General features: G+C 36.7%; 2 protein-coding genes across 2 annotated transcripts in view; one reads left to right on the top strand and one right to left on the bottom strand.

The window, feature by feature from the left end:
• The window catches only part of LOC139148235 (acid-sensing ion channel 1A-like), a 54,177-nt gene that overhangs the window by 19,320 nt on the left and 17,615 nt on the right, over nt 1-17,242 (bottom strand). The window lies entirely within an intron of this gene.
• LOC139148234 (acid-sensing ion channel 1A-like) lies at nt 831-15,281 on the top strand. The gene is made up of 11 exons (XM_070719546.1): nt 831-1,158; nt 4,547-4,717; nt 5,073-5,279; nt 6,752-6,873; nt 7,168-7,346; nt 10,262-10,418; nt 10,805-10,861; nt 12,506-12,674; nt 12,870-13,406; nt 13,674-13,765; nt 14,341-15,281. The coding sequence occupies exons 1-11, from the start codon at nt 908-910 to the stop codon at nt 14,460-14,462; spliced, it is 2,064 nt and encodes a 687-aa protein (XP_070575647.1). The 5' UTR covers nt 831-907; the 3' UTR covers nt 14,463-15,281.

Genomic DNA, 17,242 nt, shown 5'->3' with positions numbered 1-17,242 from the left:
CATTTTAATTTGAAGTATGGCGAAAAGATATTTGCTGTGAAGATAAGCTTCATTACACTTTGAGCACTTACTACACCGACACAGAACGTAAAATCATAACTTTAATACGCTATTTGATAGCTGAAGTGGGAAACCTTGTCCTTTCAGTACATTTCACTTGTGATTTAAGTTGAACTTTATCTATCCTACCGTCTATCTGGCGTTGCACCGCCACAGGTTACAAAAACACGTCGATGTTACCACTCAGGCTGTGATGTTGTTCCGTCGGCATCATATTCCTTATCACTACAAATGTGCCTAAAATGGCCGAGCAACGTTGACACTGTACCTAGATTTATGCACAGACAAACACCGGGATAAATACCAGTCATGTACTTATATGTTGCCAGGTTTCTAGCTGTACACTTAGAACAGAAAGTCCAACTCGTAGAGTGCCATTGCTGACGGAGCTCTTCTTTAGTGATATTGACACACTTTGAGTTGCGAGGGTAATTTTCTTTTCATGAGTCACTTCATATTCGACAGCTTGACAGCATGGAGGAGAACAAGAGAAAAGTGTATTTGCGGCAGTACCGCTATTGCGGTAACACTCGCCAGATGAATGCTATAGTGATCAAAAAATCTATTTACTTTACGAGAATGATTTCACGATATCTTTAACCGTTAAATGAACATGTGGGCAAGGTCGGCTGATCACATTCACGCGCGATTCTCCATTCTATGCATACACGTCCTCTACAATGTGCAGCACGAAAGCCTTTGGTCAGGTTTCATGTGACCTATTTACGGTTTGAATAGTTGATTATGACGCAGACGGGCCTTTTGTCGTTCGTCGTCAAGGCGTGGAAAGTCGGGTCACATTGTTGTGACAGTATTTGAACCATCGGGAAACGACTGTACCCGATTAATGGTGGACATGAGTAGATTCAATGGAAAGGGTTCGTCTGTTTTGCCGATGGATAATTTTGGCTATGAGACAGAGTTTTCCGGTGGCAGAGGAACAGGGAATGAGTCAGCGAATAGCATTACAGAGCAAAGTGACCATCAATCCGGAAACAACGACACGACATGGTCAGGAGTTTTCAGAACTTTCACACAAGAAGCGGGCGTTTCTGGTGTGAAATACATTGGCGACGTCAAGGCTTCTCAGGGAAGGAGGTACGTTAAAGTTACATTCTCGCTCCACAACGATTATTGTCGGCGGTCGCTGTTTGATTACCTATCTGATATTTTGTTGGTTGATTCTATCGAGTCGCACAAAAAACGTTTCTCGAGTAAGGAGTTTGCGCAAGGGTCGCTTACATTCAACGGTTGTCTGCGACTCTGCAAACGAACAAAGGCTTTGTGAAATGTAGCTCTGAAGAAAATTGGAGAGTCAAAGGCTCCATGAATGGAAAGCACTCTTATTTAGAAGCGATAGTAGTTTATTCCTGATCACTGTTCTCCGGTTTTCTCTTCTTTCTGACATCATGTATAAAGTATATATTCAAAGGGAGAATTTTAAATAGGGCTTCTTTCCGTTTGTCAGTTCAAAGGAAACACTATATTAACCAATTACGTAATTAATTTCTTAATCGACAATATATTTCTTAAGTTTGGCGGTATGACATTTCAACAATCTATCGGCATACCAATGGGTACAAATTGTGCACCTATTCTTGCTGACTTATTTCTGTATTCATATGAAGCAGAGTTCCTAGAATCTCTCTATAAAGCAGGGTCTAAAAAACTTGCAAAGCGTTTTAACAACACGCACGTATATTGATGATCTGATTAGTCTAGACAATCCAGACATATCAAATTACTTACATCATATTTACCCTGATGAGTTGGAAATTAAAGAAACAACAGAGGGTAGGAACTCTGCTTCATATCTTGATGTCCTACAAGTGGGTACTAATGGGCTACACACTAAACTGTATTACAAAAGGGATGATTTCGATTTTGAAATCATAAATTATCCCCACTTGTCAAGTAATATTCCGTCTGCACCTGCTTATGGTGTGTACGTGTCTCAACTTCTCAGATATTGTAGGGCTTGTGATTCCTATGCTGATTTTCAACTGAGACACAGCTAATTGGCATCAAAATTAGTGAGACAGGGATACACAACAAAAAAATTCGTCAGGACTTTCAAAAAGTTCTACGGTCGATATGACGACATTATGGCCAAATATGACACCTCGGTCACTCAAGCGATTAACGACAGCATTCCCGGCTTTGACTTATTACAGTGATTCATATCCTGTATCATTTCATAAAATATTTAGAAAATTTTGGGACCAATCCTGACGGGTGTAGCATGATAGCAGGGTACGCTTACCCATTCCGGACACCTGGTACCACGACCACTGACTATCAGTGGTTCAGAATGGTCCTACTTATATTTGTAAATCACAAATGTCCCATGGACCTAGCAATTTATTAACTTGAATGGAAATGATTATTGGACCAGTTTAATGTCATATTAGCTGTCTGCATACAGTCGGCGGCAATTTTCGCTGACAGATTAATTGCATCTTATCCAAATATTAAACTTGCTTTTGAATATGGTTACTATGTGCGTGCATTATTATATATAAATATTGCTACATCAAATGTATTGGTGGCACGATATCTGTCGATTTTCGTAGTCGCAGTTGTGACAAACATTTTGAAAATGTCATTCAAGATCAGACTCAACATGAACGTTCGTCGTATTCGAAATGAAATTAAAAGTGGCGTGGATGATTTCATGATCATAGTACCTCAATAAATGCATAGATTTGTTGAATGATATATATATAAAAACTGGTGATGGAACCATAGACATAAAGACGTTACAGGTAGAAGACGAGAAAAAAAAATCTGTTTAAAAGACCTGACCGACCTAGATTTGGTCCATTTCACAAATTTTGTTGTTTTTTCCCTAAAATATGCACAAATATTCTACAAATATTCTACGTAATTTTATTTCATGAAAGTCTGGTCGACGTCCAAATACAATGAACTGTTATTGACAAGCTCATCAAAAGCGTACCTATAAAACGTTTAGACAGACAGAGACTGCATATTTAACATAATAGTAATGAAATATGAATATCAATTATATACCATATACTAAACGCGCCGCAAACGGTTGTATCAAGTGTGATCCATATTTGTCCTGTGACTTTTCACGTACTGAGGAGCGGAAATGAAATTTTAACCTTGTTGAATCGGTTTAGTGATTTTTCAAGCATTCTTCTAGAAGGAAAGGAAGTTCAACTCTGATTAACCAATCTTATTTATTTATGATATATATATTTCATAACAACTATATATTTTGCATAGACGATATGTGCATTCTCCGCCTATGGCACCAGCAGTAAAACTGTAGTACTTGAAAATTGTACACGATTCATGGCATCGATGCTGTTTTTGATATGGCAGAAATGATGTAAGAATTATCAGTATAGAAACATGAAAAAAATAAATAAATAAAGCTAAATTTATTTAAAATAAATAAAATCTATTTGGCACATGTTACCTCTAAGGGAGTTCAAAAATCGGTACAAAATACATTTTGCAAAGGAACCCTGAAAAACAAAGAAAAACTTGAAAAAAATAATACCGACCTACCCTTTACCTCTCCAAGCTTGAAGCACCTCGCCCGATGAACATCTTTTTTTCTTTGTCTAATTCGTCAACAGTCTCTATCGAACCGCACACATTTGCAACGCACATGTTTATATCAACAAGTATCGTTTCATGTTAGAAAAAAACCTGGCTATAGGGTCGTACACTACATGTCTTACCATCATTAGACAATACATTGTGCCCTTAGCTCTAATTTAAATGGACGGGGGTTTCCGAGAAAAGTTTTCGTCATCAGCTGTAGGAAACTGCTTCCTGTAAGGTGTGTTTTGACCCCTTGGTGAATGATGTGAAATATCACCTTAATGCTGACAAGACTAGAATCCCCTTCGTTGCTTCTCCTTTTAATTTGAGCCCTATTTGTATGTAGGGGTGCATCTCGACTACCTCAGCATTAGTTTATCAGTCGATTGCACTGTCTAGAACTTACTATGCAGATATTGCTTTACTGAGCGTGTACATTGAGTTGATTGATCGGACAAAGGCAATCATTAATTTTCAACCATCACACCAACCGCTTATGAGGAATATAAGAAATTTGTGCGGCCAAATTACAATATTAGGCATACTATCCAAGTTACGTAGTGCTGGGACAATTTAGGTAAACATTACCTGCAGTGAACTATTAGCAACATTTAAATAGTCAAATGACAAGGAAGAAACCTAATTAAGTCGAATTACAAGTAATTGTCGTTGTCGTTCTCATACAAAATTTCCAGTAATGATGGAAAGGCTATTGCAACATTGAATATTCAACATGACATACTATGTCATTCAACAGTCTTATGGCCTCTAAGACGGACCCGTCAAAAAGTAAATCCAGGTGGTACTGCAGACGATAATAATGTTATTCCACATTAACGTATTTATTATATAACCTTTTGAAGTATTAACTGGGAATACGAATCAAGCTAAACGTTTCTTTTTGCAGGTTTCTATGGTTACTAATCGTTCTTCTCGCACTGTCTGGACTCCTCTATCAAGTTATCAGACTAATCATGTCGTTTGCTGAACGGCCAATTAACGTTAACATCAAGTTTGAAGAGCCTGACACCAGACCTAAATTTCCAGCTGTGACAATATGTAATAATAACATGTTTGAGTAAGTAATGAATTTTGCAATGGAGGTACCAATGACGATAGCTATTGCGTCCATTGATTTGTCTGGACATAACAAAAGCCAACTTGTATGCTTTTCATTTTCGAATTGTTGTATATTGTATTGAGAGTACACATTTTTACATTAACACATTTTAACGCGAATTAACATCCAGCAGTTGGTAAAACTTTCTAGAAATAATAAATATTTTCTGGCATGCATTATACTATTCACCTCAATTTCATGAGTAACAATGGATGACATGTAAAAGTAATCAGTCGAAATCAGTTTTAAAGTGTTATATATTTAAGTTATAAACTTCTCAGTTGATTCTATTCTTCATTTTATTTTTTAACAGGTATGACAACCTGGTAAGACTAGTTGGAGGGGCCTCTGTATTCAACTTTCTCTTCCCCTACCTCTACACGCTGTTTTCAGTGGACGGGGAAAAGATTGCAAATTTTGCCTCCTTTTTAATTCCCGAAGATGCGGATTACGGAGAAGGGCAAAATCAGTTCACATTCATTGATGAAAGTGCTCATTCCCTCGAGACAATGTTACAAAGGTAATTTGTAATTTTTTCATGAATGGATTTTATCATTTTAAAAATGGAATCATTTTGATTACTTTTATATTATGTTATACCACTCTCCGCCTCGTGCCCATTGTTCTAACCATGCATTCTAATTTCCATAACCGAATATTTTATAATTACCACCTGGTTTTCTTTTGTTTAAAAAGTGTCCGATTTACAAGTTCTTTTGTTTAAAAGTGTCCGATTTACAAGTAAATCGGACAGTTCTTTTGTTAAAAACTGTCCGGTTTACTAGTAAACTTGTAAAATGGACACTTTTTAAACAAAAGAAAATCACATGGCGACGACTAGTAAAAAAAACAAATGCGAGACATTAACCAGAAGGAATTTCTTTCACAATCAAGTACAGAGTAACGACTAAATTAATTTTGCATGACTGTACATCTCCAAATCAATTACAGGTCACCATGAAATAACGGTATTGATTGCAAATATCACTTCTGTGTTAGGGTTATTGTTATCATGATCATTCGAAGCTGAAATTTAAGACTTCAAAGTCAGTTGTCAAACACTGAATGTGGAGATTTCAGTCGCCTTCGGTAAAGTTAAATCTAGCTATAGGAAACACACACGCAGTACCACAGTCATTGTGGATCTAGACATATTGTTTTTTTTGTACTTGCTTTCTGTTGCGCATTTCTCTGATGTGGCTGTGTAGCTAGGTCTTCCGATTGTGGCCGTTAGCACTGGCGTGACAGGGGACTTTTCTTTTCCATCTTTGGCTTTGGTAGTTGAAGTGCACCGGATACAGCTTTCATTTGTACGACATCCGCCATATCGAACTACGTAGAGCGACTCGGCAATTGCGTGTATGCTGCTCAAAGTTTTCGACCCAAATGAGCAAAGCGTAACTCTAATGTCGATCTGCAAACACCCTTTCACTTCATTCAACCAACCAATCAATCAAGCAAATTCATACAATTCAAATAAGACCAGGTGCTCAACCACGTCATCGCACTACAATAGCAACACATGTCAACTTTGTTTTATCCAATCATGGGTTGTTTTTTTATACTTTCGTTCAACAAGGTGTCAAAACGCGTCAATGTTTTCCTGCCAAAGTTTCAACGTGCAATGCACTAAAATTACAAATAAAAACTTTCGGCGTGCAAACAAGGCTCTAAAACTCGGCAAATTCGTGGTATAACACGGTCAGCGAACTCGTAGTCGGCGGTTTACGGAATTTAACGGTACAGTTTGCCATAAAACTCCTCGGCCCTGCGGGCCTCGGAGTTTTACTGGCAAACTGTACCGTTAAATTCCGTAAACCGCCTCCTACTCGTCCGCTTACCTATAGTAATCGTAATTTTACTTGAATTCCAAATATGGAATACCGATCTTATAGTATCCGAGACTGTTATCAATATTTTTGACCGATAGTGTTGAGTTAAAAAATATGTTGTCAACAAATAAATTTTTATTTGCCTTTTGAACACTTCTAGCTGTTCATTCGGGGGTTTGCCTTGCGGACCCGAGAATTTCACGAAAGTAATTACGAACTATGGAATATGTTACACTTTCAACTCCGATAGAGAGGACTTCGTTCATACAGTTCGAAACGCAGGTAAGTGTAAGTGACTAATTTCAGACATACCTGTGAAAATAACCATTTTTTTAGCTACAATGATTTTACATATGTGGTTTAGCTGTAGAGCTTCCCTGTGAATTAGCACAGGGAGAGTTACATTACCATTGTAATGAACGGATCGACCTTGATCACAGTGTTCCTTTCTTTGTTATTTTAGAGGGACGTTCTCAGTTACTTTGTACAATAAGAGACTAGTCAAGATTATAGTATCTCCGTTTTTGCAACATAAAGAAGAAAATTGTAAGCAAAAATCTCTCATTTTCTTTTCAGGACAGCAATTCGGTTTACAACTTCTTTTGTTTGCTAACGAGAGACAATATGTAGCTCCCCGCTCCAATGTAGGATTCCGTCTGATGGTTCATGGGCAGGACGAAATACCAAACGTCGCCAGTTACGGCCTATTGCTTTCACCGGGAACGGCGTCGACTATTGGATTAAAAACTACGCAGGTAATATTTATTTTTAAACAAAGCGATTGAAATTTTACATTTGTTCTATGTTTACAATGGCTTGGACGAATAGACGCCATAGCAATTTGTTCCTAACAGAATTATTAAAATATCGGTCAACAAGATTGATAAGTGTTCGTTTGTTTGGATATATCATAAATCAAAATTGTGCAAACATCAAATTAGAAACATTATATCGTTCTTTATAAATGTTACCACGTACTCTCTTTTTCTTTGATGACGTTGGTCGACTTCCTGTGAATTGTCTTGGTAATAATACTGTTTTGAACTGTACAAATGAAGTAATGTTGTTCACTCTTTTTATTTATGTGAAATTGATGTCCAGATGTTTAACTTTGCGTTATGCCTAATACGGCTAGTTTTCAATCGGGTTCGAACCCACAACATACGGCATCAGTCGCCTAGCGGAGAGGCCACAGAGAGAAGCGCTCGACTAAATCCCCACTCTCAAAAAGAGTGGTTTAATAGCCGGCTAAGTTGTTACATTTTTCTGACTGAGACCGCTCCACACGTTGTAGAGTTCGTGAAGCACTCACTCACGCATGCTCACTATCACACATCGCACATACAAACTTTATCGAGGCGAAGAAACAAAATATAATTAAATTATAATATTCGATACGTTGAAAAATGGGTATTATTGGCATCGGAAGATTCATTGATTATTTACTTTCGAGTAAGATTCCGCGAGTCCAAGTCAACAATTTCATGGCCTATACATGTTTTTATCGCTCTTGAAATCTTGAACAGATGTCAATTGAATCTCTAATCTGAGCTCGAAGTTGTTCCCTTATCCGCTTGTAACCTGGCTATTTCATAGCTCACGCCTCGATCAATTTTCTTCCAATTTGGCACAGCGAAGGAACATTACTTACACATACACTCACATTTATTTTTCAATATCTACTCTCCTGGCAAGAGAGGTTTGGAAGTACAATATGTATGACAGAGATAAAAATATTCTCGTGACTAGATCACATTAGTTCCACGGACGATACAACCCTTAATATTATGCAGTTCAGACATATTCAAACCAATTTTCCCCGTTCGCAGACTCTATCAATATACTTCATGTTCATGAATATTTCTTAGCCTTCATTATTTGTTATTTTGGTTAAGTTGCTTGACAAGTGACAGGCCCCTAGAATTAAATCAGTTTACTATAAACAGGTTAATCAAAGTCATATTTTCTAGAACAATTTCGTCTTGAATGTATATAGACGTTTTAAGAGGAGGACAAGCTTGAACTTATTCCTTAGTATTTTACAACTTAAGATTTTACTATTTTACTGAGATATTTCGTTTTAATTGAATGTTGCAAACCTCTTAAAGCTGTGACACTTTTACACCGTTGAACATGTTTTTTTTTTCAAGCAAATATTAACACTATTTATCTTCATAACCGTGAGGTAGAAATTAAGGTTTACAGTTCAAATTTTGGCATTTGGGATCCTGAAATATATAGAAATGTTCCAAACCGAAATGGCCACTATACGCTGTGTTAACATTATACGGAAGCCTAAAATTTCAATCTTTTACAAAACAGACGTCAGTGGAAACTTAATTATACTTCAGGTTTCAAATTTAGTTTTCGCGAGCAGTAGGCTTGGACAACACTGTTTGAATACCTTATAGGGCTAAAATCTGCCCCTGACAAGTTCTACATGAAAAGCAAAGCATGGAATTAAAAACGAGATCTGTAATAAAATCAGCATTCTACCTGCTTGACATGTACTTGTATCGAAATGGTTTGATCACCATGGAAGCCAAAGGATGCGGATTGCAATACAAATGACCTGTACAGGTTTCATGAATAAATGTCATACACTATGAAAGGTCAGGAACTGAACAGTATGTCACGAACTGATTCAATATTTACATAGCAAACACTGCAATCGTCAGGAAAGTCAACTTTGCAATAATACAGATGGAATATAAACGTGTTTGAATCTCGCAGGCCGGACTCTGTATGATTCTATCAATGTTATGTTATAAGTCGTTAAATAAGCATTAAGAACCACATTGAAGCAAATCGTAGGGATAGCAGAAACTGTTGTGCGTGATTGCTATATCAAGAAAGGAGGATAGAAAGAGAACAGCCTTTACGTGTCCAATAAACAGGACTTTTAATTAAACGGAGATAAGACATTAAGCAAACAGAACGAAACAGAAGTATGATATATCCCTTACTTAACGTTTGCTTTCAAAGGAAATTGGATCAACTACCTCTTATAGGAGCATGATGATTTTGTCCCTGAAAATATATACTTTTCTGATTATTAAAGCAGATTTAAGAAAACCGGGCTGCAACAATTACTATTACAATATTTCAACTTCTCAAGGCGATAATGCAATCATGACATAATTGGCTGAAAGCTCAAAAATAGTTTATCACGGTACGAAAACACTTGTACACACCTACCATTTGATCAAAATACTATCGATTTACGATTAAGCTATACTTATTTTGCTTCTTCACTTAAAACCTGTTTATACACATCATAGTAACTTCAATGTACAAATGTTGCGCGCTTTCAACGAATTATTTATTAACGGAATTGTTTCACAACATAAGTTAAATACTCGAAAGATATTCTGATCGTTCATTTGTCAGCGTAATGTTTTTATGACATAAATCTTCCAGGACTAAAAATGGTCAAAGAAGATGGTGATGATGATGATGATGATGAAGATGGTGGTGGTAGTGGTGGTGATATAGATGATTGTTTTTGTCGTCGTTGTCGTTGACATCATCATCATCATCATCATCATCATCATCATCATCCTTAATCAGAAAAATATAAAACTCGTATAATACACCCGGAACAAAAATATGCCGTCTTTGCACTATTGTATAAGACTAGATCCATTTGTTAATTTCATTTTTTTCAAAGATTTCAAATCTTGGTTCGCCTTACGGAAACTGCGTTGAAGATGTTGAAAACAACCTGAAGTACTTTGATGGTGCATACTCGTTGTCAAAGTGTTGGATGGAGTGTGAGACTGACTATGCTGTGGAACAGTGTGGATGCAGATATTTCTATATGCCAGGTACAACATTTCCCGTCATATATTAATAACTTCAACTATCTGTAAAAGTCAAAGTTTAACTTTTTACTCTTTGGCAATAAGTGTTAAATATGTCTATCCTTACGTTTCTTGAGAAATTATATGTGTAATTTATTTCCGTGATCTTTTGTTAAAAACGCTTGAATAAATGATTCATCACTGTTTTTAACATCTGGTGTTTATGGTTTGTTCACTATGATTATATTAACTCACGGTATCGCTTACATTCAACTTTAAGCCTTGATCGTCGAGGCAATGCAAATGAAAGTTATAATATTTGAACTTGGGGCTGAGTCAAGTTAAAAATTAGTCAGGGTAATATAATTCAAACAGAACAAGATAGGATGATGTTTTTCTTCTTATTACAGGAAATGCAACGTACTGTTCGCCATACATGCTACAGAACTGCTACTTCAGCAAAATGAGTAAGTATACTGTTCATTGGCAATACCTTTTTTGGGGGGGAGGGGCGCGCAAAACAGCAAGTTCTTATACAACCAATGTTTCTATGTGGAAAGTGTAATGTGACCAGCAATAATATGCTTCAGGTATGGCGATGTCTTCTTTACATCTATCTATCGATCTATCTATCTATCTATCTATCTATCTATCTATCTATCTATCTATCTATCTATCTATCTATCTATCTATCTATCTATCTATCTATCTATCTATCTATCTATCTATCTATCTATCTATCTATCTATCTATCTATCCTCGTTGCAGACAGTCAGTTCTGATAGTCTGTCTTAAGATTGCAGGATGCATGAAACTTCAGGGGGTGCTACACATAAGGACATAACACAGTGTATTTTGCTCAAAAATATTTTTTTTTTTGCAAATAATCATTCAATTTTAATTACTTTGTTAAGCCAAGATAAAAATATTGGTTGGGTTCACCTTTAAGCTTGTCGAACAGTCGTAAGTTGCGTGATAAAGAAATTTTAATTTATGCAACCAGTTTTGGTTTGCATATTATGAAGTATTTCTCCCTTAGGCATACTTTGAATCTATTGATAATAGGGCTGTACGGTTTCGCTTGTTTAGGAATTCTCCCGAGATGTTATATTCTGTGTCTTCTTCCTTTAATTTCCGATTATACGACCATTTGCAGTTTAATGTGTTTACATAAATCACCAGGGAGTCTGGCGGAGGAAATTGACACTGGAGATGGAATGAAGACAATGTCTACTTTATTCACTAAGTTTTGAAGCTGAACTAACTACTGCAAATGTCATAGTTCTACAAATATTTTATAAAATCTTAGATTTAATCAAAAAGAAAATAAAAAAATGGAAGTATAAAAACTGTTTAGCCGAGAGGGCAATTTTTCAAACTCTGAAAACTACCCAGAATATTCAACATCATCGAACAAAGTAAATATGCGAAGCTAAATCAGTTAATTGTTAGCGTTTCTGTAATGGAATTCAAAGAACGTATACTTTATTCACAATAAAGCTTTGAAACACAGCAAATTGCTGCAAATGTCATAGCTCTGCAAATGCAATTATAAAAGTTCTACTTTAATCAAGGAAAATGGAAGTAAAACTTTTGGGCTGAGAAAACCATTTAATCATAAACAAGCACTAAAACAACTAAAATCTATCTAGTCCGGGCTTTCCAGGCCATATCATTTGTAAACTTCATGTAGGTAAATCGTGTCCGCCCATTGCTGTTTCGATCAGCGCAGTTGTTCAACCACGTGTTGACCTGGCTGCAATATTTTTCATCACATTAACCCCTTAAAGACTAGCGATAGTGAATTTGCAGTCGGCGGAATAACAATGTATGTAATACTTGTAAGAATTTACGATAGTGTCATTATCGGTACGTCTATTTAGTTGTTTAATCGATTAAACTCACAATTATATGAGCTTGGCATTATTTTAATTTTTTGTTTACAAAGATCATCAGACTATTTCATTCTGCAATACTTGGCACCAGGTAGACTTTCACGCGTTACGATGCATTGAACATGTACTACAGTTTTTGCAAAAGTTGACAACGTTATGATGTTGTGTAACGTATACTTTCTTTGTACTTTTATAGTTGTTCGCAATTACTTTCAGATGAATTTGCTTTGAAAACCGATCCTTGCAAACACTGTGAAGAGCCGTGTGTGCAGACCAACTATGGGACAAAATTGTCTCACAGCAGCTACCCGTCTACTATTTACGCCAACCTCTTAGCTTACACTGTAAGTTGGCCCTGCGATGAAGCCTTGGCTTACTATTTCCTGTAAGTGAAACAAAGTCGACACACTTATAATCTCCTGCTGTAAAAATTTTATTGCATTTGCAAAGCACTTTCTTACATTGCACACCATTTATAAGGGACATCAACATCAGTATTTCATTGTTTGACTCCCGTCCAAAGTCGCACCTGCTACACAATAAATCCGTGACCAAAAGTGTATTAATCTTTTAATTCCAGGGATCACTCATCTGAAGAGGCATCGGCCATCTCTGAGAATGTAAAAGAATTCGTCATCGAAAGATACTACGCTATTGAGGCTAATGGTCAAAATATATCCGTTTTCATACCCTCAGCGGAATTCCATTTAATTATGACGGAAAAACTAATAGATCAGCTTTTCGTAGATGTATTCCATGAGCTCCGTTTCGAAGTTCTTTTACACACACTGGTATCGCTCTACGGAAATATGACAGACGGTGTGAATTCAGTAGTGCATAACGAAACCAAAGACATACTAACGGCAAAGTACATGAACTTCTTGACGAACCCTTGGAGCGACTTAAATGCAACCATGTGGGGCATGTTTGCTTTGAACCGCAATCTTACAGCTGGCGTCATAGAGTATCTGATAAACAGCCTCTTTACAGAATATTACGTACCGCTCTTTGAAGAAGTGTTTGTCTACGGCTATCCAAAAATGATAGCAATGCGTGACAACATAACGGCCATACTGAGAGATGGAGAACCTGGAGCAATATGCAAAAACTACATGCAGTGCGTAATTTTCTTTTGTTTAAATTTCATTTCAAAGGCGATACAACAATATGAACTACCATTAGAATGAATTCGTTCGTGGACTAGCAACTCTCGACTTGATGTACAATGTTACAGCCGTATTTTATGAACTTAAGTTTGTCAGGACTAAATTTCAAAATATATTTCTACACCGTATATTGTATCTGCCGCCGTTTCGCTGTTAAATATGCAACAAATGTAATATCTATATTTTTCCAATTAACAAAATCAATTTTTTCCTTTTAGGGAAAATTTGTCTAAGGTAACCGTTTACTTCGAAGACCTGAAAGTGAATACGATTGTACAGCAGCCAGGATATCACTCATTCAATCTTATCTGTATGTATGCCTGTTTTCCCCTACACTTAAGGATCATGCATAATTAAAATAAGTGAGCGTAGCGAACAAAACTAATTGCTTTTTACATCAAGCCCTCCTCAATAAATGAAAGGTTTGAAGATTGTGAATTAATATAATTAAAGCATGGAAAAATAGAAATTTACAATAATTATTGAACCCTCTCTCCCTGAACCTAGTTATTATAGCACTTATATGTCATGCTTGTGTTTTAGTAGCAGCGCAGTCAAATTTGTATGTGTAAACGGTAAGAGGATGTTCCTATATCCGCCATAGATATATTCGCAAAATCTATATACCTAAGAAATTGTAGTTATACTTGAAAAACAAAAAAAAATTATGGTTGATTGTCTCGACGCCATTTTACGCCGAACCTATTACATATCATATATACACCTGTACATTTGACGCAGCGTCTGCCTATTCTACTGTCATATCAATTGCAAACTTATAGTTAATCCAGTGTCATGATTGCAATGTACGTGGTTCATTACGCCATATGAGCAATGAAGATGACGTAACTCGTAATGAGTCACATGTGTTCGTTTTTTTTTCAGGTGACATTGGAGGATCTCTTGGATTGTTCTTCGGGGCAAGCATGGTTACTTTCTTGGAAATAATGGATTTCTTCATAGTTCAATTCTGGATGAAAAAACTCAGCAATAGACATAGCAAATGATTGCATTTGATACTTTCTTTCTGAAGTACCATTACACGTGAAGTAATGTAACTACTTTTTGCAAGCGGACGGTCGTGTATACCGCGAACAGAGCTGTCGGTTTCTTGAGCTATAGACCCTCGAGTCTCGAGGGTCTATGCTTGAGCGGACTGAATACAAACCGTTCCTGTCATTACAGTCTCCGATTCGAGTTAGATATAGGACTAAAGCGAGGATATGATATGACATTGTATCATACATCAATACAGCAATAACAGATTTGACTTGACATTTACTGTTCATGTATATCGTCGTTGAAACTTTTACAATTTTATATCATAGAAACTTAACTTTTGACAAACGATGGTCTTCTATTTTTCGGAGGATGTGAACAAGGATGTCTTTCGAAAATGTTTAATCGGACATCTGTCTGTCTCTGTTTCTCCCCTCTAGTAAAAAAACTTTCTTATGTCGTTATAAAAACTGTTAGACTAAAGCTTTAATTCGTAAATGACTTTAGCAAAAGGTTTAACAGGATTGCTCAATCGAATTCACCGCGATTACATAATGATAAAGCAGAACTGTTACTTGTCAGAACCTTTGCATGATAGGAACGCATACAGTGTTTGCAAAGCAGAACTGCATTCTGAATTAATGATTTTCGAACATTCACAAACTTGCAAATGCCAACCCTTTCTTGGTTATAACAAGCGTAACATGTCGCGGCGTCGCACTTGCACGTCATGTGTTATTTTGATGAATGAATTTACCCTTATAATATTGTCGTTATAGTACGTACCAAATAAATACCTTGCGTTAAAAATCCCTGACCATTCTTGTAAAAATCTCTGGTCACTATTTCCGCTTGATTCATTCAGAAAAACTCGACATGATGCTATCCATAAGAGCAGCTTCGGCGTGCCCAAGGTAACCTTGACATGGCCATGAACAGCCGAGCGCGGTCATGTCAGCAGTGACCCAGCCTTGACTGCATTAAACACAAGCTCATGTATTCTTTTCAAAATGGTCCCTATCGTTTTTTTTCGCAGCGTTAGTGAGAGATATCATACCTCTAGGTTTCTTAACGGAAAACTGGGTCTATGTATGTGATAAATACATACTCGCCCGTATTCCTCACTCACGGACTCGTGATTCCCTTTGAAGCGGCCGTATCCCACTCGCCTGCGGCTTGGATGGATATTGCCGCTCCACGGGGAATCGCCGTCCAGAATACTGATATATATATATATATATATATATATATATATATATATATATATATATATATATATAATATCACATGAAAGATATATTTATTACTGCAGTGACGGTGTTATGTGTTTATGTGTCCTAACTGCTAACTACGAACGACGATCAAGGATATTCACTCGAAAGAAAAATTCCTACTCGAATTTCCAAAGAAGATTTCCGGTCAAAGAGATAATATGTAATAGCAAACTCTTTTGCGAAGATACTTTTCCTTAGTTAACGTTGATCTCTCTAAATTGACAGCGTAATGACATCGAGAAGAACAAATGAAATATGGTTTTAATGATGATGCGATACGGTCAACTCTCGACTTCCACTAACACTAACTGCATGAAGTCTTTAGTGATCAACAAATCCGATTATCTAATCCAACGAGACTAATAATACACATGTAAAGGTCAGTCGTCAATATCGTATACGGGTGTTCAATTCTGGAACTCATTACCTAATGTAATCAAAGCAAACACTTCCAGGTGTAGCTTCACAAAAGCACTGAGACACTTGTCAGATTCTGTGACAGGAATTCCTTGCTATGAACTAATTAAGTCATGATAATAGTCGTTATGTAATTCAGTGATCAATCATTAAAGCAATTTCCCGAAGGTGTAATACCTCAGACCATGAAAATAGTTTTACAGGAATACCTCACTCTGGTATCAAACTATCTCTCATGTACATACAAACAATTTTGTATAACAGCGCACTTGTTTATCTAAGTATGCAATTTGAATTTCGTAAATGGGCCGCGCCTGACTAGCGTAAAGCTATATTTCTGGCTCCATATTACCATTGAATTGTAAACTTTATATCTGCCCTTCATGGCACTTGAAATGTATTATTTTTCATATCATGGTAATAAAGTATTGTTATTATAATTTCATGACCATCCTTTGCCGTCGGCCGATTTTACGCTTGATATTTCGGTCATGATCTGCAGTTCAATAGCCCATTGTTTTGATTTTTGTGATCTATTCACAGTTTTAAATGTTCAGTGGACCTTTTGCCGCTTGTTCTCAAGGCATTAAAATTACAACCATTTTCAGTAATAGAGCGCGAAGCCACTGCAGTGAACTGCAATAAAACTGCTTACACTATTTAGTGTCAGCTGTAGCCGTGGCCACTTTGGTGTTGAATAAGGCTACTTGATACAGACAAAAAGTCTGCTTGTACAAAGGCAAAACTAGCTCTGTCTGGGGCTCGGGTTGTAAATGAGAGTTTACGATTGGCACCCTGTGTTCAAGATTAAGATACAATGTAACATTACCATGCACTGTTCCATGTACAAATCTTTTTTATTTCAACATCCCCAGACAAACTGTCTGCATGGGACATACAATGTTGTCGACTTTGCCAGCTGGCTACAGCTGAAACTAATTAGTGTGAGCAGTTTTATTGCAGTTCACTGCAGTGGCTTCGCGCTCTATTACTGAAAATGGTTGTAAGTAGCATTGTCGTGACGGCGTTTGAGCCTGCGTGAAAGTGACTGCAGTGATTGGGTAAAAACCTTCACAAAACTATCCGACAATGCATGG

Source organism: Ptychodera flava, chromosome 13 (assembly GCF_041260155.1).
Source record: "Ptychodera flava strain L36383 chromosome 13, AS_Pfla_20210202, whole genome shotgun sequence".
Classification (NCBI taxonomy): Eukaryota; Metazoa; Hemichordata; class Enteropneusta; family Ptychoderidae; genus Ptychodera; species Ptychodera flava.
The sequence above is the reverse complement of the archived record's forward strand: the minus strand, read 5'-3'. Positions and strand labels throughout refer to the sequence as shown.